Here is a 21,879-nt window from a genome sequence, read left to right as displayed (position 1 = left end):
AACTTTTTATTCTTAGAAATTTTTGGAGCTTGCAGAAGACAAATGATCCAATCTAATTCTCTGAATTTATAAATACAGAAATTAAGTTTCAGATTGGTGAACTGACTTGTCAAAAGTTACATATTAGATTAGTGTCAGAAACTAAATATTTTATTAACTAACTACTAGTACTAGCTCCTTTCTACTAAACCAAACTTTGAGTTTTTTCACAGATCCACTAAGTGATTTTTGTCTTTTTTTGGCCAGTGTCTGATGGTAGATATCAAAGAAAAAACATGCAGAAAAATTTCATTAATATAAAAATGCAAGCTGAAGAGAATAAAACATAAACAAACACAAACATTTTACACGGCCCAAGAAATCAAAGTCGTGCATGATTTAGCTCACAGTCACCTACTGATTATCCATCAAAATGGAACTAACAGCCTAGATAACGGGTAACATTTGGCCAAATACTCAATGTGTGCCAGACATTGTGCTAAGCATTTTACATGTGTTATTGCACTGAATCTTTACAACCACCCAATAAGATGATAAAAGCTGCACAGCAAAGTTAAATAACTTGCCCAGTTTCACAGCTGGTAGTGGAAGAGGCAGAATTCAATTCCAAGTCTCCTGATTTCAAATCCAACACTGCCTATTGCTCCACGCTGCCTTCAATGTCCTGCTGCAGGGTGTCCAGCACATTACCCACATTGATATTTTCACTGAATGCTCATAACTCTCCAAGTCTCAAGAAAGCAACTCACAATCAACACTGTCAACTAATCTTGGGTTCTCTCCTCAAAACTCATTGGCAATAGTGGCAAACAAAAGGCAAATGTGACTGGAATCATAGAGAATACAACTGGTCTCTGCAGGCAAATAATAATAAATAGGCTGTGCATTTCAAAGTCTTTTGTGTCTTTTGTGCATTTTGTGTCTTTTATAAGCCCTAGGCTTAGCATATAGTAAGCACTCAATAAATGTCTGTTGAATAAATGCATGAATAAAAGCAAAATAGAAGTCAAATGAACTGGAAAGTAGGCTAGTCGCAGTATTAGCTATGGATAATCAAGAGTTGACTGCAGGTAACATATTTACCAATCAGAAAAATAATTCTTTCCCCCACATTCAAGTTTGCTCTCCTATATAAACATCCATTTAAAAAAAAATTCAAACACACACAACCACATTTCCCAAGAAGACAAGCCAGTTTCAAAACTTAAAATGTAAGCAAGCATATTAATGCAAGTTATCATGCAAACCCTGAAAAACATAGTATGCAGTTCAGGCCTGGAAGAACTACCTTTAAGGAAGAATAAAGAATCAGCAGAAAAGGGCCTGCAAGAAACCAAGACAAGGGCTAAAGAAGCAAATAGATACTGTCACCTGGAGAATTAAACTGTAATAATACAAGTTTCTCTTTACTGAAAACTTACCATAGGAAGACATTGGCTTTTAGTATTGGCATTGTTCTTACATGGACATATTTTATTGCCATTCTGAGTTACAGATTTACTACCTTCCGTTACTTAGCTTGATTCATTTCAAATTGTTTTCACACTCATTGCCTTATTAAATCCTCACAATTCTGTGAGGCTAGCAGGACATTATGGTAAATAACCCTCATTTTAAATATAACTCAACTGAAGCACAGGAATTAATTTGCAAAAAGACAAAGAGTAAATTTGGTTAATATTTATTGGTGGCAGGACAGGACTACTACGGTTTAAATGGCCACCAGAAGACTTATTTCAATGCTACTTTTCTTTTAGACATTAATCGGCCTAATGCATAAGCAATTACTTTTTTAAACTGGAAAACTTCACATAATTGCAGATGATATTATCATTAGATATTCTGCAAAAGATAATAAAAATGTTTTCAAATGTAAGCTCTTAGAATAAGACCCAGAATTATTTTAGGCATCTAATAGTCCTTGGGACTAACAGAATAGGCAGAACCAATATGAACTGGTAATTTAAAGAAGAAATACAAAATAGCCAATAAATATATATGCAATACTCAATGCTCCAACAACTATAAAAATTCAAAATTAAAACAAGATTCCATTTTTTTCTACCATATGTACAAATTCAAAATAATAATATCCACTTGGAAATTGGATACTTTCTTCCCTGCTGTGGAAATGTAAGTTGGTTAGAAGTTTTTGAAGTGTGCATTAACATTTATCAAAATTTTAAATGCAAATTACATGGTAATTCCACTTCTAGTGGTTTATGCTAAAGAAATACTAGTATGAATGCATAAGGTATATATAGACACACACACACACAGATTTTCTCTGTAGTACTGTCTCTAATAGCAAAAAATGTGAAAGCAACCTAAATATCCATCAGTAGGAATAGGCTAACTAAATTATGAAGAATACATTTAATGGAACACAACACAGACTTTAAAAAGAGTGAGAAAGCTTTATATATGCAGGTACATATATTTTTTAACTTGGAGAGCTGTCCATGTATGCTGTTTTGTGAAAGTTAAGATGCTAAATAATAATATACAGTCGACTTTCCATATCTGTGAGTTCTGCATCTGTGTATTCGACCAACCACAAATTAAAAATATTTTTTAAAAGGATAGTTGCATCTGTATTGAACATGCATAGATATTTTTTCTTATTATTTCCTAAACAATATATTTATATAGCATTTACAATGTCTTAGGTATTATAAGTAATCTAGCAATGATTTTAAAGTATACTAGAGGATGTATGAAGGTTACTTGCAAATACTACACCATTTTACATAAAGGACTTGAGCATCCGTGGATTCTGGTATCCATGGGGGTGTCCTGGAACCAATCCCCCACAGATACAGAGGAATGACTGTATACAGTAACATTCCTTTTTTTTAATTACAAAAATATTCAAAGGTATAATATGCATAATTATATATACATTATGTAATTACATGTATACTGTATAAGAAGCATGGAAAACAAAATATTAATATCTGGGGAATGGGGTAGGGAAGAGTGGACTTTCATTTCTGCTAAATACAGTTATGTTGTCTAAATTTGTTACAATGAACATACGTTAATTTTGTATATAAATGTGTTTTTACTTTATTTTTATTTTTGTAGAGACAGGGTCTCATTATGTTGCCCAGGCTGATGTTGAATTCCTGACTTCAAGTGATCCTCCCGCCTCAGCCTCCCAAAGTGTTGGGATTAAAGGCGTGAGACTGGCATAAACATGTTTTTAAATGGTTAATGATAAAAATAACAATGACATAGAGAAGAGCACAGTCTGACTTCTAACAAAAATAGGTATAGAAAAAAAGCAAAAACTTCTGACAGTTTACAAAACATTTATTCACAGCACAAACATATCAATAACATTATAAATAAGCAAAAGAGAAAACTAGGCAACTACAGTTCATAGTTTTGGGATAGTGGAAAGTCTTAAGTTCTGACATTTTGCCAAGGTTTTCAATGGGCTGACTAACGTGCACCAGGGAATCAGCATAAAGATATTATAAAGTTATTTTATCTTAGTAATAAAAGATGGATTCCATGTCCAAAAAGACTTATAACTCACGAAAATCTGGATAATTTTGCCAGATTGCCTTCTAAATGTTTTTGCCAATGAACAGCCTCACCTACAATGTTGTTTTTAAAAATTACAAATGTCTAGGAGTACATAATGCAGCCCAAGATCCCATCAGTCTTTTGGGAAGCCATATCATCCAGTACACCGTCAACTGCAATTCATAAGCCTTTCACACATATTTCTGTTAAACCACGTCTTCCCCATTATATGGTCAGGAAGTTGTATTTTTAGACCCAAGGGCAAAGAATTATCTGTCTTAAGAGAATACAGCCAAAGCAATGTAACATATGAACTTACCAATTCATTTTTTGTGTTTAAGTCACTCTTGAGTTCCTCACAGCTCTGTTTCTGTAACATGGCCTCCTCTTTCAATGATTTGTTCAATTTATCTTGATTTTTAATTTCCTCAAGAAACTTTGTTTGTTTGCTCTTAAGCTCTTCAGTTTCTATCATCTTTTTTTCTAGGTCTCTTTCCAGTCTTTCCACTTCTTCTGTCAATGAAAATTTAATAGCTTATTTATCATTATATTTCCTATTTTTAAAAAGATAAGAATATTTCTCAAAACAATAGCAAAAAAAGGCTAAAAATATCATAAACACAATTCTACTTTTAAAATTAGCCACCACGGTTTTGGAAAAAAGACTATCCTGATCTTGAAATTGATTTATATTAAGAGGCAAGAAGACATCATTTTGATGACATTTTTAAAAGATTAATACTTTACTTCCAAGTATTTAATCCAATTAGTGTGCTGATAAATGAGTTTTTTTCTAGGTGACCTTTGAAAAACATGCAATATTTGATCTGACATTAGTAATTACATTTAAAAGGATGCTGCAAACATATTTGCAAAATTTTGTATTATCTTAAAATTATTCAATGGCTTTCTGTTACTCTTAGGATAAGATCCAACAGGCTTGCAAAAAGGTGATAAAGCTCTTCATAATTTAGACTCAACCTCCCTCTTCTGCCTCATCTTCAAGCATACTCTACTGCAGCTTTCTTAAAGTGATCCCATTTCTTCAGATTTTTGATGCCTCTTCTCACCTATAGGCTTTTATTCACACACTTTCCCTAGAACTGTCTTCCTCTACCTCCTACTGAGCTATTTTGCATCCTCCAGGTCTTAAGTTTTAAAAAAAATATATTGAGAAGCCTGCCCAGGCCCTATCCTGTCGCCAGGTTAGATGATTCTGAAGTATGCTCCCACGCTACCCTGAAATTCTGCTTGGCCCTTGTCACACAGGGAGTTGTAAAATGTGATCAAATAGCTTAGCTATCTGCCTTCCCCCACTAAAGTGTCACAAAAGCAGAAATTACATCTATCTGGCTCACCTAGACTAGATCCTAAGAGCCTAGCACATTAAAGTCTCCTAATTAATATCTGAAGGCATGAAGAAACCATAAGTAGTCTAACCATTTCCCCCAAAAGTTATCTAGATGACTTTCCTTTGCATTATTAATATTTTTAATGATTCCAAAACATAAACTTCAGAATAACAAATGTTGAGTTAGGGAGATTCCAAACTAATAAAAACTTGCCACATTTGTCCAGTATTGGATCAAATCATATGAAATTGCCAGGTTTGCAGATCAAAACAGACTAACACTAATTTCAAATGAACATACAGGCTCATTTCCCAACACTCTAAATTGGCTATTTCATACCTTCCTCTTTTTTTTTTTTTTTTGAGACAGAGTCTTGCTCTGTTGCCCAGGCTGGAGTGCAGTGGCATGAACTCTGCTCACTACAAGCTCTGCCTCCTGGGTTCACGCCATTCTCCTGCCTCAGCCTCCTGAGTAGCTGGGACTACAGGCGCCTGCCACACGCTCGGCTAATTTTTTGTACTTTTAGTAGAGATGGGGTTTCACCATGTTAGCCAGGATGGTCTCGATCTCCTGACCTCATGATCCACCCGCCTTGGCCTCCCAAATTGCTGGGATTACAGGCGTGAGCCACCGTGCCCAGCTCATACCTTCCTCTTTCTTCTCAAACTTCCCATGCACCTTCTTCTATTTTCTCTCTCACCTGATGATCTCACATTTAATTAAGAAAATGACCCCATCAATAAGAACTCCCTATTTTCCCACCACCACAGCAACAAAACTACCCACACCTGCACATATCTTCGCTCCTTTCTGAAGGAGAAAGTGTCACTCCAACCAAAGGGATGATTTTTTCCTTTTTTTCTCTAATCTCATTCTTTTGTCTTCTCAAGAACCAAAAGAATTGAGCCATGTCTTGTTTCTCCACTCTGCTTTCAGCTTTTATTTTTTTTTTTAGACAGAGTCTCGCTCTGTCGTCCAGGCTGAAGTGCAGTGGCACGACATCAGCTCACAGCAGCCTCTGTCTGCCAGGCTCAAGTGATTCTCCTCTCTCAGCCTCCCAAGTAGCTGAGATTACAGGTGCCCGTCACCACATCCAGCTAATTTTTGTATTTTTAATAGAGACGGGGTTTTGCTATGTTAGCCAGGCTGGTCTCGAACTCCTGACCTCAAGTGATCCACCTGCCTTGGCCTTCCAAAGTGCTGGGATTACAGGTGTAAATCGGTACACCTGGCCTCCACTCCGCTTTTGAATATTCTGTTCATTTGGTTTTTTGTTTTCTGGCTTTGAGGTTTACTGCATTTGTTGTTTCTGCCCATTTCCTGGTCTGGAAGCCACTGGTGAATTTTTTATTTTTTATTTTTGATCTTTTAAAAAAATTATTTATTAAGTACTAGAAGAGACATTGTGGGAGAAAATTTCAAATCTCCAGCCAAATGTCTCCCTCCTATTCATTCTCCAATCCATTATAATCTAGCATCTGTTCCCACCATTTCTTTTTTTTTTTTTTTTAACATGGAATGTTAGAAATTTCTTTAGTACGACTTATTCTTATTAAGCGCCAGCTTAATGCTGCAGAAAACTTCAAATCACCCTTGATAACCCACTTTCTTGTCTCCCACCCAAATTACTGATCAAGAGTTTTTCAAGTAAAGACATGCTCTTCTCTCTTCTGTATAAAACTTTACGAAATAAAGGCAAAAGATTGTGTACATCTCACTGGAAAATGCTGCCCAGGGCTCTGGAGACGGTGGCTGCCCGGGTTCCCTTCACTGTCCAGGTCCTGAAAGACTCTTGTTCATGAACTGTCTCTTCACAAAGCAAATCCACCACTTGCTAGGTTTATCATTCCGAGGGTCAAAAACTTTCTCACAAAGTCTCAGTCCAGTCTCTTGCCTTAGCTGTTGTAAATAGGCTCTCATCACTTCATCTTCCTGTTTGTTTGCAGGTTTGGCATAAATTGCGTTAAGTGGAAAACCAGGCTCTCCAGGAATGGGAAAATTAGTGATTCCCAATGTATACATTTATTTCTCACCTTGGCTTTTGGAATTGCACTTTTGGAGTTTCTTCAGACATTCAGAAATATAGAGAGTTATATATACCAAGGTCCTATCAGCTTCATTCTTAATTTCATAGTTTTTGAAGAAGACATTGGCCTTGAAGTAATAGATGGCTTCATCCACAATATCTGTATCTTTTGTCTCTCTGGGTGCAGGTCCTTTGAATTGACTTCTGATAGGTAACAGTGCCATGTTTCCGATGAGTTTGGTGTCAGGATCCATGAGAGAAGAGTGGTAAGCCGGCATCTTGGCAGCACCCGGATTCCAACCCAGAGGAGCAGAATCTCTGTTCCCACCATTTCTTAACTACTCCTGTCAAGATCATTATCATCTGTTGCCAATCTAAAGCACTTCTCTGCTTATCTCACTTAATATCTCAGCAACATTCAACAGAGTTGACCACTTCCTCTCTTGAAAGCTTCTCTGGGCTATTTCCCACTATTTCCTGGTTTTCTTCTACCTTGCTGGCCTCTCTTTCTCAGCTTCCTTAGCAACTACTTTTCTTCTTTCTCCCAGCCACTGCCTGAGTAAGCTGATTTCCATGGAATTTAACGTCATTTTTATGCTGATGTGACTCAGCATAAAATTTGTATGGCTAGTCCAGATCTCTTTAAACTCCAGACTCACATTTCTGACTCTTTATTTGACACCTCCACTTAGCTGTCTCACAGACATTTCAAATTGAATATGTCCTAAACAAACCTCTGAATTCTCCATTTTTATAAATGATATCTCCATCTAGCTACTTACTTGAACCAAAAGCCTGGGGATTATCCAATCCATTAGAAAACGCTGCTACTTCTACCTTCAAAACTGATCCATCTATCTTTCATTTCCACATCCAACATGTTAAGTACAGGCCATCAACGTTTCTAACCTGAATCACTCCTATCCAAGTGTTAACCAGGGCTGACTCTGCTTAGCTTTCAAGATCTTGTGACTGCATTCAGATGGTATGGCATAGACTCCAGCCTAGATTACTACACTAGCCTCCTAATAGGTCCCTTCATCTCCATTTTCCCTTCTCCAAATCATTCTACTATGTATCAAAAATGATGTCCTATCCCTGCTTAAAAATTGTCAGTGGCAGCTGGGCACGGTGGCTTATGCCTGTAATCCCAGCACTTTGGCAGGCCGAAGTGGGTGGATCACCTGAGGTTGGGAGTTCGAGACCAGCCTGACCCTGTCAGAGAAACCAGAGAAACCCCATCTCTACTAAAAATTAAAAATTAGCCTGGCGTGGTGGTGTGTGCCTGTAATCCCAGCTACTTGGGAGGCTGAGGCAGGAGAAACGTTTGAACTTGGGAGGTGGAGGTTGCAGTGAGCTGAGATTGCACCATTGCACTCCAGCCTGGGCAACAAGAGTGAAACTGTGTCTCAAAAAAAAAAAATTGTCAATGGCTTTCCACTGCAGCTGAAATAAAATACAAATTCCAAGGCCCTGTGCCACCTCACACCTACCTATGTCTACACACTTTTTATTGAGCTGTCCTCCAGTCTATCTGATTTTCTTTCACTTCCTTAAACTCACAGGGTCTTTTGAACTAAAGAACAAGCTGCTCCCTCCCCTTAATGCCATTCTTCACGTGGCTAACCCTCTCTTCTCTTTGCTTTCAGGTTAAATGTCACTCCCTCAGAAAGCCATTCCTCTATGCCACAAAGAGGGCTCCCCTCTGTTACTTTATCCGATTTATTTGCTTTTTGTCTGTCTTCTCTGCCAAAACATAAGCTGCATGGATGTCAGCACCATATGTCTTGCTCCCCATTGTATTCTTAGTGCCAAATACAATGCCTGGTTCACAGTATACATTCAGTAAATATTTGTTGAATCGATTTATGCTGCCATTTCCTGTGTACATTTTAATAGCATTATAAAGTTCATAATACATATTTCTAGATAACTTCTGAAACTAAATTCCTCCCTCACCGAAATTTATTATTTTTTTAAGTTTAATCTTACCTAAACTGAATCTCTCAAAAGCCTCCTGTCTATCCTGAGTGGTTACTGGCTGACCTTCCAAACTTTCCAGTGAACGGAGGTGGAAAATGGTAAACTGGAGGTAATGAGGAAGGGTCACAACTGGATTTTCAACTAGGATCAGAGAAATCAAATCTTGAAGCGGTTTCAACTTGCTTATATCTTGGAGCTGAAATGATATAACATTAGTATTGGTATAATGTAATTTAAAAATCATAGCATACCTAAAGGAAGTTACAAATCAACTAAATTTAACATGGCAAGGAATCTACTCATGAAACCAATTACCCAAAAGTAGTGGTAATACTTTTGGGTATTTCCAGTATGGAAAGGGAGTATATGAGTATTTATGGTATATTTGGGCAGTATTAGGCATTTTTCCATACACTGTTTCATTTATGACTCCTCACAACAACCTATCATGTAAGTATCATCTTAATTTTACAGATGAAGAAACTCAGGATCAAAGAAGTTAGGTGACTTGCCCAGAGTTCAAAGCCTGTAAGTGAATGAAACAGGATTTGAATTCAAGTTCGTGTAACTCTCAACTTTGTCTTTTCATTATACTGATTCAACAAATCAAAAAAATGAATGGTTATAAAAAATATTTTGGCAAATCTTCAGATAACTGTGCTATAATTGATAGTTTATTCAGATAGTTTATTCTCAACCTAAAAATGTTGAGAAACAGTGCTCCAAATAGCTAGTACAAATAAATCTTCTCTCCCAAGTGAATGTGCAGCACTCTTCATAATGCCAATGTCAATATCAACGGGGTGAGGACAGCATACAAAATTAGAAATAAATATTTATTGATTTTCCTATTGCATAGCTGACACTAAGTTGACACTATCTAAGGATCAACTACTTCAGGAATATTTATGGCAAATTTTAGATCTATGGCTACCTCTTCCCATCATCCCATAGCGTCAACAGCTCCAAGGTGATGCTGTACAACGTGGGTTTGGGCTTGGGCTCTGACGCTCCTGGACTGTCACAGGATAAAATCAGAAAGCACAGGTATTGTTAACAACACGGCATTAAATGAATATTGCTTCTTCTTATTGGCCTCCACTGGTGAAGGCTTAAAGAATATAGCTTTAGACTTATTTAGTGTTTTAAAGTTTTTTTTAAAGCATTTTTCACATCTATCATTTCATCCGAGCCCCCATAATACCCCTGTAAAGGAGGCAGTATAGGGATTATTTTCCCCAAACAGTGAGTTTTAGAGGGATTAAAGAATTCTCCAAGGTCATGGAAGGCAATTCTATAGAGACTCATCTTTGAAGTCACATTTTTCATTTTCTATTCTACAACTGATGTTCTTTAAATTATAGCACAGTTTTCCCAATTTTAATACAAATTTAAATAAATTAACATTTTTACTAAGCAAATGCTTATTAAATACCTAGCTGTGAATAAATACCATAAGAAAATCATAAACTATACTCCAGAGAAAAATATACAACATCATCTAAATATGTAAATCATGATAACAAAGTTGCTCTATATTGAAAAGCTAGTGATCAACCTCTTGTAACACCTAACATCATAATCAAAATAAACTGGTAAATTTGAAATTAAAAGTTAATACTGTCAAAAAAAAAAAAAAAAAAACCCAGAACTTTCTTCCAGGCATTCAGTGATCTGGATTCTGGCACAAAATGTGACGCTGGATAAGGGACTTAACCTGTCCTAGACCTACTTGTTACTACCTAACTCATAGCGATAGAAAAATAATCCCTGTACCGCTTTCTTAACAAGAGTGTTATGAGGCTCACATGAAATGATAAATGTAAAAATGCTAAGAGATCAACTCTTGGTTACTATGGAACCCATGCAAAATGAGGACTGCTTGTATTTAATGAATCTAGAAAATCATGGGCTATGTCTGAATCTAGTGTTTAGACAAATGACTAAAACTTTAAAAGAAGAAATCCCATTTTTAAAAAACTTTTATTTTTCAACAAGTCTACACATTCCTGCTATTTTGAATAACTTACCGATGATATCTTGTTGCCTTTCAAATTGAGGACTCGCAAAGATTTTAACTTCTTCCCTAACCATACTGGAATATGCTCAATTTCATTTCCTGCAAGGTTAAGCTTTTGCAGATTACACATATTTTCTATGCCTTCAATTTTGCTGGAAAGCAAAGGATAAAATAAAATTTAGTAAGTATAATTATAGAGTCTCTCATTGTATTTTTAGAATAAACAGCCTTAGCTCCATGTGAGATTATTTTTCATAATGATAATTTATCAACTCTTTTCATAAATGAGAACAAAGAAAAGTGGCTAAAGCCAAATTTACCAGAACAGCTAAACTGCCAACCTTTTATTACTATGCCAGGAATCCTATCCATCTTATTATTAGACTTTGCAACTCCATAACATAGAAAAGAAAAATTTGTCCATGGCAATCTCACCAACTACTGCGAACAATACTAGCAAACAGCCAGCAGAGAGCTGGGAAACTCAATAGCACCCTGTGCTATCTGCTACATTCCTGTCCAAAAGATGTTCTTAACTATTGCCTTAAGTCATCATAAAAAGATTAGCTATGCCAGCAGGATATGGGAACCCAAAGATGATACTGTATTTATGAATATAAGTAATTTAATCAGAACTTTTAAATAAAGCATTTATCACACATATTGATGAATTCTGACTGATGAAGCTTTTTCCCAAGTCACTTCTAGTTTATTTGTCAATTTAATTCCTTGGTCAATTTTCTATACTGCACAAATACTTCAGAGCTTCTATCTACACTAGGTAAATATTTCTAAGCTTCTCTACTTTCACTTTTATTTTGCTGAAAATATTTTCATCAGAATCAACTTTTTATACAACTTTTATAATAAGGGTTTGGTTCATTAATCATTTTTTTTCACTTCAGTTTTGTCATATCAGAACTTCTGCCATTGCTATTCATTTTCTTGGCCATTCTATTTACCAAGTCTAACTTGGGGGAAAGCATACAGATATTAATAATTTCAAGATTTGATTATTGTATCATTTTGTCTATAACAAGTTTTCTATATGCAGTTTTAGCCACTGTCAGTTTTAGTATATTTATTTCTCACAGTAATATTTATTATGAATTGGAAACAATTGAGAGCCTATTTCTTGTAGCAATGAGCAAAGAACATCAGAATCAAAACAGATTAGAACATCTTGGGGGTCAAAACAGCAAGGTTAAAACATTCTGCTTCATGTCAACATTCTTAACGCAATAAGGTAATAAAATCACAGACAATATCTGAGAAAACTCCCTGTCATAAACTAAATTAAGATATAATTTGGTGCTCAAAAAAATATCTCTTTGATAATGCTAGATGTTATTCTGTACTTCAGTAATGCCAAAACATAAAGACAGTTACCTACCATATGTGAAGAGATAGACATTCATTTGATCAATGAATAAAGATAAAAAATCTTCTGTTTCTGTGTCAAAGGATTCTTTCAGTAATGTGGATAACATTAATCTACCTCTCTAACAAAGCTACCTACAATGAATGCTACCTAAAGATTTTGTTATATAACTCACCTGATTTTGTTATAGGATAAGTTGAGTTCACGTAATTTTAACAGCTTGTCCAACTTTTCAATCTTCCCTATTAGATTATAGCTGAGATTCAGTACTTCAAGTTTAATACATTTTTCCAAATTCTCGATATACTAATTGGAAACAAATGAATAAATACTTTACACAACAGATGCCTTGACATACAGTATAATATTTACATATGTGCATCAGGGACTGTTTGATCAGTCATCAGAAAATAATATACCCTTACTGTTCTCCTGGACAATCCCTTGATGCAGCTCTCCTTGACTAGGAGTAATAACTCTACTCAAGCTACCAAACTCTCCTTGCCCTTCAGTAGACAATGACATTGTCTACATACTAAGAAGCTCAAGACCATCCAACAAGATTTCCCTCACTATCGTTCCCTCTACCTCAGTTTTGCTATACCTCTCCCTCTCATTCCCCTCTTTTCTTCCAGAAGGTAGTGCTATGGTTGTAGTTTATTTTCTGAAGATCTTGTTTGCTATAAAATCTATATAATATGTAGCTATTTAAGCATATATAAATATGTTTGCTATAAATTCTATAAAATATGTGTGTGTGTATATATATATGCAAACAAGGTCTTCAGAAAATAAACAGTGCTAACAAGGAAATAAAGACATCTTGTGACAGAGTCCAAGGCACCAACATGGCAGATTTTGCCAGTTTTGTTCACTACTCTAGCATTACTGCCTGGTGCTAAATACTTGTTGACTAAAAGAATGAGAGTGCAACTGAGGACAAGGTGGCTAATTGTGATTGGGTGGTAACAGAAGGCATTGGCCTGGAGGACAGAATGAGACCCTGTCTCAAAAAAAAGAGAAGACCTCACTAAGTTGAGACCTTAATAACAAGAAGCCAGCTGTATGAACGTCTAGGTTGCCCAGGCTGGAGTATAATGGTGCGATCTTAGCTCACTGCAACCTCCACCTCCCGGGTTCAAGTGATTCTCCTGTCTCAGCCTTCTGGGTAGCTGGGATTACAGGCACCTGCCACTACGCCTGGCTAATTTTTGGTATTTTTAGTAGAGATGGGGTTTCACCACGTTGCCCAGGCTGGTCTCAAACTCCTGACCTCAGGTGATCTGCCCACCTCAGCCTCCAAAAGTGCTGGGATTACAGGCGTGAGCCACTGTGCCCAGCTGCTGCTTTTATTTTAACTTTTTAAAATACATCTTTCATTAAATACAACTTTTAAGTCTTTATGCATGTTAAATCTGTCAATACTTTTCCTTTGTGGTACTAGGGTTAGTATTTGCTTAGGGGGAACTTCACCACTCTAAGATTTTTAAAATATTCTCATATACTCTCTCTAATACTTTTAGAGCATTTCTGCTAGTTGGTTTTTGTTTTGCTTTGTTTTCATTTAGTTCTTCACCCTTCTGGAATTACTTTTTGTGAATAATATGTGGTAGAAACCTAAGGTTTTTTTCTTCCAATTAAAGGAATTAAGTTGTCTATTATAATGTGTTCATGTTGTACAGTTTATGAATAAAGCTGTAAACACTCTAGAGCAGAAATTAGCAAACATTTTCTGTAAAAGGCTGATATGGTTTGGCTGTGTCCCCACCCAAATCTCATCTTGAATTCCCATGTGTTGTGGGAGGGACCCAGTGGGAGGTAATTGAATCATAGGGGCAGGTCCCGTGCTGTTCTCGTGAGAGTAAGTCTGATGAGATCTGATGGTTATTATAAGGGGGAGTTTTCCTTCACAAGCTCTCTTTTTGCCTTCTGCCATCTATGTAAGATGTGACTTGCTCCTTTTTGTCTTCCACCATGTTTGTGAGGCTTCCCCAGCCACGTGGAACTGTAAGTCCAATTAAACCGCTTTCTTTTGTAAATTGCCCAGTTTTGGGTATGTCTTTATCAGCAGCATGAAAACGAACTAATACAAAGGCCAAATAGTAAATGTTTTTGGCTTTGTAGGCCATATAGTCTGTGGCAACTACTAAGCTCTGCTACTGTAGTGCAAAAACAACCATAGACAATATGTAAACAAATAAGTGTGACTGTGTTCCAGCAAAACTTTACTTACAAAAATAGCAGGCCTGATCTAGCCTGTAAGCTGTACTTTGCCAACCCCTTCTCTACAGAGTCAATATTGTAGAGAATATTGAGTAATAGAAACCTATTAATTTGGAGATGTCATATACTTCTGATTTAGAATATTCACTGGAAACAATAAAAGGTCTGCCACAAATTAGGCAACATTAGGATAATTTTTTTTTCACAGTTTTAAAGCACAGAAAAGTTAAAAACAGTATCTATGCTCAGAAATTATTGGTCCTACCTTAAATTTCTTGCCACCATCTTTAGAAAGAGAAAGGTTCAGAGACTTTATCAAGGCCAAATTGTCCTGTTTAGTAAGTTTTTTAATGAGGGCCTCTGTAATATATCGAACTCCTGCATGTGAATCAGCTCCTGAAATTACAGAAACAGATCATCAGCAGTAGAGGAAAGACATGAATATCAGAAAGAACAAATCGTTTTGATGTTATATAACAAAAACAAAAATTAAGCCATGCATATACCAAGAAAAGCTGGCTATTTCTAATCATAATGTTTTAATAATGTTTTACTTCATAGCATTTCATAACTATAATGAGGATCATAATGGTTATACACACTATAAATATTTGCTGTGTGCCAAACTTTAGGCTAAATGGTTTACATTTTTAAAATTTAATTTATGCAACAAACCTTTGAGATAGAAATTACTAATATCATCACTTATTTAAAAAACATCATTTGCTCAAGATCCTACAGCTAATTAAGGCACAAATCCAGAACTTGAACCCAGTCAGAGGAATATAAAACTTGCACTTTTAACTATATGAAGGTTTTTTAAGCAATATTTTCATGTTAGTTTTTAAAAATAAACTGGTAACAGTTGTTTGTTTTTTAGAAAATTCCAATCTAAAGTTCAGAAACACTGAAATTCTTAAATATCTTTTCCTTTTTTTTTTATGGTGAGAAACTCTAAATTTGTTGCTCTTTTAAATAGAGAAAATCACAACATATTGTACAGGGCTAGAGTAGTCACTTGAGGGATGGCAAATCTGGTCTTATAACGTTCCTGGATATTGTTGTCAAAGACTGTTAATGCCATATTACATTTTACAAAAGTAGCCCTAAAAACAAAATCATCTCTTGGTTCTTGCCTTATGAGTCAGAAAAAATTAATCCTGTGTTGAGATCCAGGCTGTGAGTCAAAGATTCCCTAAGATTATTTATAAGTTAGTATTAAATTTATTTTGGTTCAAAATAAAATGATTTTTAAATTTAACTTGGCTTGTTCTGGGAAAGAAAATTAATATTTGATTAATATTCTAAATTTGATAATATTCTAAAATATCAATCGTATTAGAAATAACAATATGCCAACTAGCAGTAAAGATATAGCATAAACCCAATGTTGTTAATGCTTACTAATAAAACATGATTAGAGTTTAATGGCTATTATTTCACGACTTACCAAAGAATAACTTACTTTTGAAGTCAAATGCTCTACCACTAAGCTATACCCCCATCAATGCACTTTTGAGAACAGATTCCTAGACTAACAGAATGCTTTTAAGAAAAAAACAAAACACTGGTGGAACATACATGCATGCCCCATATGTGGAAATCAGTCCATTCACAGATAAGCAGTTTGCTAATAAGAAGACTGGCATAGGCCAAGTATGGATAACATTTTTTTACTGAATTAAGGCACTCCACTCTGAAGTGAAAAGATCTTCCCTCCCTTAACCAAAGAGGATGGCAAGTTTTGGTATGAGTTTTTAAGACACTCTCCTACCACAGGAAACAAAGCTTCCTCTTTCTGGAAACTCCCTCTTTGAATCCACTGACATCTTTACCCTCACCCAGAAACCTCAATCCTCCCACTATCCTTACACAGTTTCTGTTAATAGAAACAACAGATCAAATTAGTACCAGAATGTTACAGTTGGACCAAAAATGCAAGCCGAAAATTTTCCATCTCTACTTAAAGTATGTGGTCAGACCAATTCTTAGATTAAAAAGTGATACCTTTATGGTCTTGGTAGTCCAAAAGCATATTGTTTTCATCTGCAATCTCAACTTGCTCACACCACTGTCCTCCAGAATGAAAAGGTAGAGTCTCTGATCCAATCAAAGGTGAAAGTGACCTAGATCTCAGATTGGACATAGATGATGGGATAGGAGAGTGAGATGACGATGGCATCTTTGCTTTGCAGAATATTTTTTGTTGAGAACCTTTCTTCATTGCAAAAATAAAGCCAGGTGTTCATCAAAACCTGTAAGAGTATTCAGTATATTCAACAAGATTAATTTTTAAGAGCTATCAAAACTATTATTTCTAGAAACTTCAGGTCTATAAAGTTATAAACTCAGAGGCTGTAGATACTAGGACCCATACTACTCCAAGCTGATGGAGCAGACACTATATCAAGCATCACTGATGGCCTTGCCAGAGAGAAAAGAGATCTCCAGAGGGTCTAGAATTGACACATGCTCCAGCTGGAAGTGTTGTCATTCCTGTTGTTTATTGAACCAAACTAATCCCAAGGCCCCTTTTACCCACACAAGGGGACCCTAGAATGCAGGAAGCTGGAATATTTGGCAACCAGCAGTATTTAATACTGATAAGCACTCTCTCCTTCCTCAAAGTTTCTTCCTTTGGTTTCTGGGACACCTCACTCTCCTGGTATCCTCGTGACTCCCTGGCCACTCCATGGACTCCTTTGCTGGCTTTTGTTCCTCCTTGCAGTGTAATTTAAACATCAGAACTCCTCAGTGGTCCCTTCTAGTTTCTCTCTAATCTTATCTTGGACAAATTAATGCACACTCATGGTTCCCAATGCCATGTGTTTACTCTTATTTATCTATTTTTATTTTTTATTTTTTTGAGACGGAATCTCGCTCTTGTCGCCCAGGCTGGAGTGCAATGATGTGATCTTGGCTCACTGCAACCTCTGCCTCCCGGGTCCAAGCTATTCTTCTGCCTTGACCTCCTGAGTAGCTGGAATTCCTGGTGCCTAATACCATGACCAGCTAATTTTTGTACTTTTAGTAGAGACAGGGTTTCGCCATGTTGGCCAAGCTGATCTCGAACTCCTGACCTCAGCTGATCTGCCTGCCTCAGCCTCCCAAATTGCTGGGATTACATATGGGCATGAGCCACCACACCCAGCCGATATTTATATCCTCAATCCAATCTTTCTCTGAGCTCCAGACTCCTATTTCCAATTGCTTACGTGATATCTCATTGGCATCCTAAACTCAGTTCAGCTTGAATTTATTATTTACCCTATTCCTCCTCTCACCCTCCTGTTCCTCTTCCAGTGTTCCCTAAACAGTGAACACTGCTCGCTGGAATAAGCCAAAAACCTGGGAGTCATTCTTGACACCTCCCTCTTCCCTTGTCCCATACTCAGCCAATCGCTAAATCTTGTTAATTCTTACTCCCAAATACCTCTCAAATTAAGTCTGCTTCTTTCCATTTTCACTCTCACGCACTCTAATCCAAGCCCTCATCAAACTACTATAACAGCTTCTAACTGATTTGTCTGCAAGCTCTCTTGCCTTACTCTTCCATCATTACATTGCAGTCAGATAGCCAGAGTGATGTCATTTTGCTTAACATTTGTCTCCATTCTGAACTGTATGCTCCACGAGAGCTTGTGTGTTTTGTTTACAGTGTCTCCCCAGTCTAGTATAGTGCCTGGTACCTAGCAGGAACTCAATATATATTTGCTGAATAAATGAACGAATAGAGTTATCTTCCAGTCATCCCTCTCCATCATCCACCAATATTGATTCTATCTCTAAAATAGTTTGAAATTCGTCTCTATCCATCTTCGCAGCTACTGCCCTAGATCCAACTTTTATCCTCTCTTGCTTTGACTATTAGATACTCTCTGAACCAGCTTCCTTCCAATTCTCCTTTGCTTTACCCTCAATCCATCCTCTACCTTTGATCCACTTATATAATAAAAACAAAAGAAATGTAATGGTTCCCAGTGCCTATGAGTCTAAATATTTTGGCACCATGCACCACAAACAGGACTCATCACAGTCTGACCCCAACTTTCTGGCCTCCCCATCACATGCCATTGCTCTAGTCATCTTTTTGTCATTACCTGAACACATCATGAGTTTTTGCTTATGAAATTCCCTTTCCTTAAAGGGAATTCTTTAAAGGGAATTAAACATCCTCTTCTTTCTCTCAACCAATTAAAATGTTACTTTATTTGTGAAGACTTTCCAGAAATCTACTTTCTTCAGATAGAATGAATCCTCCCTGTTTATTACACTGAATATACCTACTGTATATCTTTTGCTTGCCCAGAATGTAACATCAACAAGTGGAGGAATAATCTCTGAATTCCCAGCAGCTCCATGGTATAAGTCATGAATACATCTAACACCTTATAACTAGAAATCACCCGGTTTAAAAACCATACTTTCAACAGTGTACTCTTTCATGCATGTGCTCTTTCTCTGTATGCATATTTTTTATTGGAATGTATCATACATAAAGTACATAAATCATAAGTGTATATAGCTTCATGAATTTCTATACAGTGAACACAAGCTATGTAATCGACATCCAGGTAAAGAAACAGAATATTTCCAGAATCCCAGAAGTCCTCTCATGCCCCCTTCCAGTCACTAACTCCCACACATGGGTAATCACTATCCTGACTTCCAACACCAGAGATTTTTGAACTATTTTTGAACTTTAGAGAAATGAAACCATAAAATATCTTTTAAATCTGCCTTTTTGTTAAATATTGTTTTTGTAATTCATTCATATTTGTCTTATGCTATATGAAAAACATCTGATCACTTCAAATTTCAGTGTCTACTATTCTTATCTACAAAATCAATTTTATTGAAGTATAAGTCTTCCAGAAGGAACTAAAGCATTTGTTAATGAAAGAGACCTTGGTCAAATTCCTTTAAATGTTTTCACATAAAAATATTTATTTTCTTATATGAAAGAAAGGTAAAGTTCACGACCATTAAGGCTCAGAATGGTTTAGCACTATGACTTGATTAGTCCTTAAAAATGACATCCTCATCCGGGTGTGGTGGCTCATGCCTGTAATCCCAGCACTTTGAGAGGCCGAGGCGGGCAGATCACGAGGTCAGAAGATCGGGACCATCCTGGCTAACATGGTGAAACCCCGTCTCTACTAAAAATACAAAACATTAGCCAGGCATGGTGGCAGGTGCCTGTAGTCCCAGCTACTTAGGAGGCTGAGGCAGGAGAATGGCATGAACCCGGAAGGCGGAGCTTGCAGTGAGCTGAGATCGTGCCACTGCACTCCAGCCTGGGCAACAGAGCGAGACTCCGACTCACAAAAAAAAAAAAAAAAAAAAAAGACATCCTCTTCTGTTCTAGGCATACAGTGTGCTGTGCCTACAGTGTGCTGTACGCTGTAGAACACAGCCTAGCAAATGGCAAATAATTAACATTTATTGAATGAATTAGTCATAAAGAACATAAAATGTAAAATGTACTACTTAGTATCTCAACAAAAAGATGCCTGCATGAGCAATACTAGTCCTCAATATCAATCGTCCTAAATTTGCAAAGTTAGTGTATGTAAAAAAGATTTTCATGATACACAGTCGTTCTTATTAAGTACGTTTAGTCTAAAAACAGTACAAAAATTATAAACTTGACAAACTTTTGGACAAAAAAAATCTTATAAGATGTATAGATCTTGAGCAAGGCTATATTAATAATGATGCTATCTTTGCTTAGTACCTTAATTTCCCCTATAGTCACTGCTGAAAATGTGAAAATGGAAATTATTTTTTAGAAAAAAATTTAATGAAATAAGATATTAGCTTAAAGTAGTTTTTAATCCAAGAATTGAGTAGCTCAAGTGTTAATGCTATATAAATTGGTGTTAGAAAGGGATAGTGGAATGATGTGTAAACATCTTCATATACGTGATATTGTAAAATATCACACATATGATATCATGCATCACATAACAATGTTTTGGTCAACAATGGACCACATACATGACAGTAGTCCCATAAGATTATAATAAAGCTGAAAAATTCCTATAACTTAGTAATATCATAGATGTCATAATGTCATAGTGCTACACATTACTCACATGTTTGTAGCGATGCTGATATAAACAAACCTACTATGCTACAAGGTGTACACAAGTCTGGCACATACAATTATGTAGAGTACATAGTACTTGGTAATAAATGTCCGTATTACTGGCTTATGTATTTACTACACCATACTTTTTATTGTTAGAGTGTACTCATTCTATTTATTTAAAAAAAAAAAAGTTAACTATAAAACAGACTCAGGCAGGTAGGTCCTTCAGGAGGTATTCCAGAACATAATATTGTTATCATAAGAGATGATAGCTCCATGCATGTTACTGCCCCTGAAGACCCTGAAGATCAGTGGAACAAGATATGAAAGGCAGTCACACTGATTATCCTGACCCTTACAGGCCTAGGCTAATGTGTGTGTTTGTGTATCAGTTTTTAAAAAACCATTTAAAAACTAAGAGTTTTTAAAATAGAAAAAAGCTTATAGAATAAGGTTATAAAGAAATTAATTTTGTACAACCGTACAATGTGTTTATGTTTTAAGCTAAGTTTTATTACAAAAGAGTCAAAACGTTTTTAAAAAGTTTAAAGTTTATAAAGTAAAAACATTACAGCAAGCTAAGGCTAATTTACTATTGAGGAGAGAAAAAACGTTTAATAAATTTAGTGTAGCCTAAGTGTACAGTGTTTATAATAAAGTCTACAATAGTGTACAGTAATGTCCTGCATCTTCACATTCACTCACCAACTAACTGGGAAAGAAACTTCCAGTCCTGTAAGCTCCAATCATGTGGTAAGGGCTCTATACAGGTATACTTTTTTACATTTTATACCATATTTTTATTGTACCTTTTCTTTCTTTTTTTTTTTTTCTGAGAGGGAGTCTCCCTCTGTCACCCAGGCTGGTATGCAGTGGCATGATCTCGGCTCACTGAAACCTCTGCCTCCCGGGTTCAAGCGATTCTCCCACCTCAGCCTCCTGAGTAGCTGGGACTACAGGCGCATGCCACTACACCTGGCTAATTTTGGTATTTTTAGTAGAGACAGGGTTTCACCATATTGGCCAGGCTGGTCTCGAACTCCTGACCTTGTGATCCACGTGTCTTGGCCTCCCAAAGTGCTGGGATTACAAGTGTGAGCCACCCACCCAGTCCCTTTTCTATGTTTAGATGCACAAATATTTACCATTGTGCTACAACTGCCTGAAGTATTCAGTACAGTAACATGCGGTACGGGTCTGTAGCCTAGCAGCAAGAGGCTATCCCTATACCATCTTGGTTTGTGTAAGTACATTCTATGATGTTTG

At 36.4% G+C, this 21,879-nt stretch overlaps 1 protein-coding gene and 1 pseudogene across 24 annotated transcripts in view; both read right to left on the bottom strand.

The window, feature by feature from the left end:
- The window catches only part of CNTRL (centriolin), a 99,408-nt gene that overhangs the window by 69,890 nt on the left and 7,639 nt on the right, over positions 1–21,879 (bottom strand). For 21 of the 23 annotated variants that reach the window (XR_004177987.1, XR_004177986.1, XR_004177988.1 and 18 more), the window contains 6 exons: positions 16,527–16,774; positions 14,785–14,915; positions 12,472–12,602; positions 10,926–11,067; positions 8,905–9,091; positions 3,854–4,047 (listed from right to left, as the gene is read on the bottom strand). Coding sequence is in view for 20 of the 23 variants with exons in the window: in XM_031654468.1 (XP_031510328.1) it covers positions 3,854–4,047; positions 8,905–9,091; positions 10,926–11,067; positions 12,472–12,602; positions 14,785–14,915; positions 16,527–16,743 (1,002 nt within the window). In the remaining 3 variants the exon portion in view is untranslated. Of the gene's footprint in view, positions 1–3,853; positions 4,048–8,904; positions 9,092–10,925; positions 11,068–12,471; positions 12,603–14,784; positions 14,916–16,526; positions 16,775–21,879 lie in introns of those variants that run through there. The other 2 variants (XM_009188156.4, XM_021927207.2) reach the window with 2 other exon arrangements.
- Positions 6,401–8,077, bottom strand: LOC101000573 (annotated as a pseudogene). The gene has a single exon (XR_162588.5). The product of XR_162588.5 is annotated as an actin-related protein 2/3 complex subunit 3 pseudogene (transcript).

This window comes from Papio anubis, chromosome 13, assembly GCF_008728515.1.
Source record: "Papio anubis isolate 15944 chromosome 13, Panubis1.0, whole genome shotgun sequence".
Classification (NCBI taxonomy): Eukaryota; Metazoa; Chordata; class Mammalia; order Primates; family Cercopithecidae; genus Papio; species Papio anubis.
Note: the sequence above shows the minus strand (reverse complement) of the source record. Positions and strands in the feature narration are given on the sequence as shown.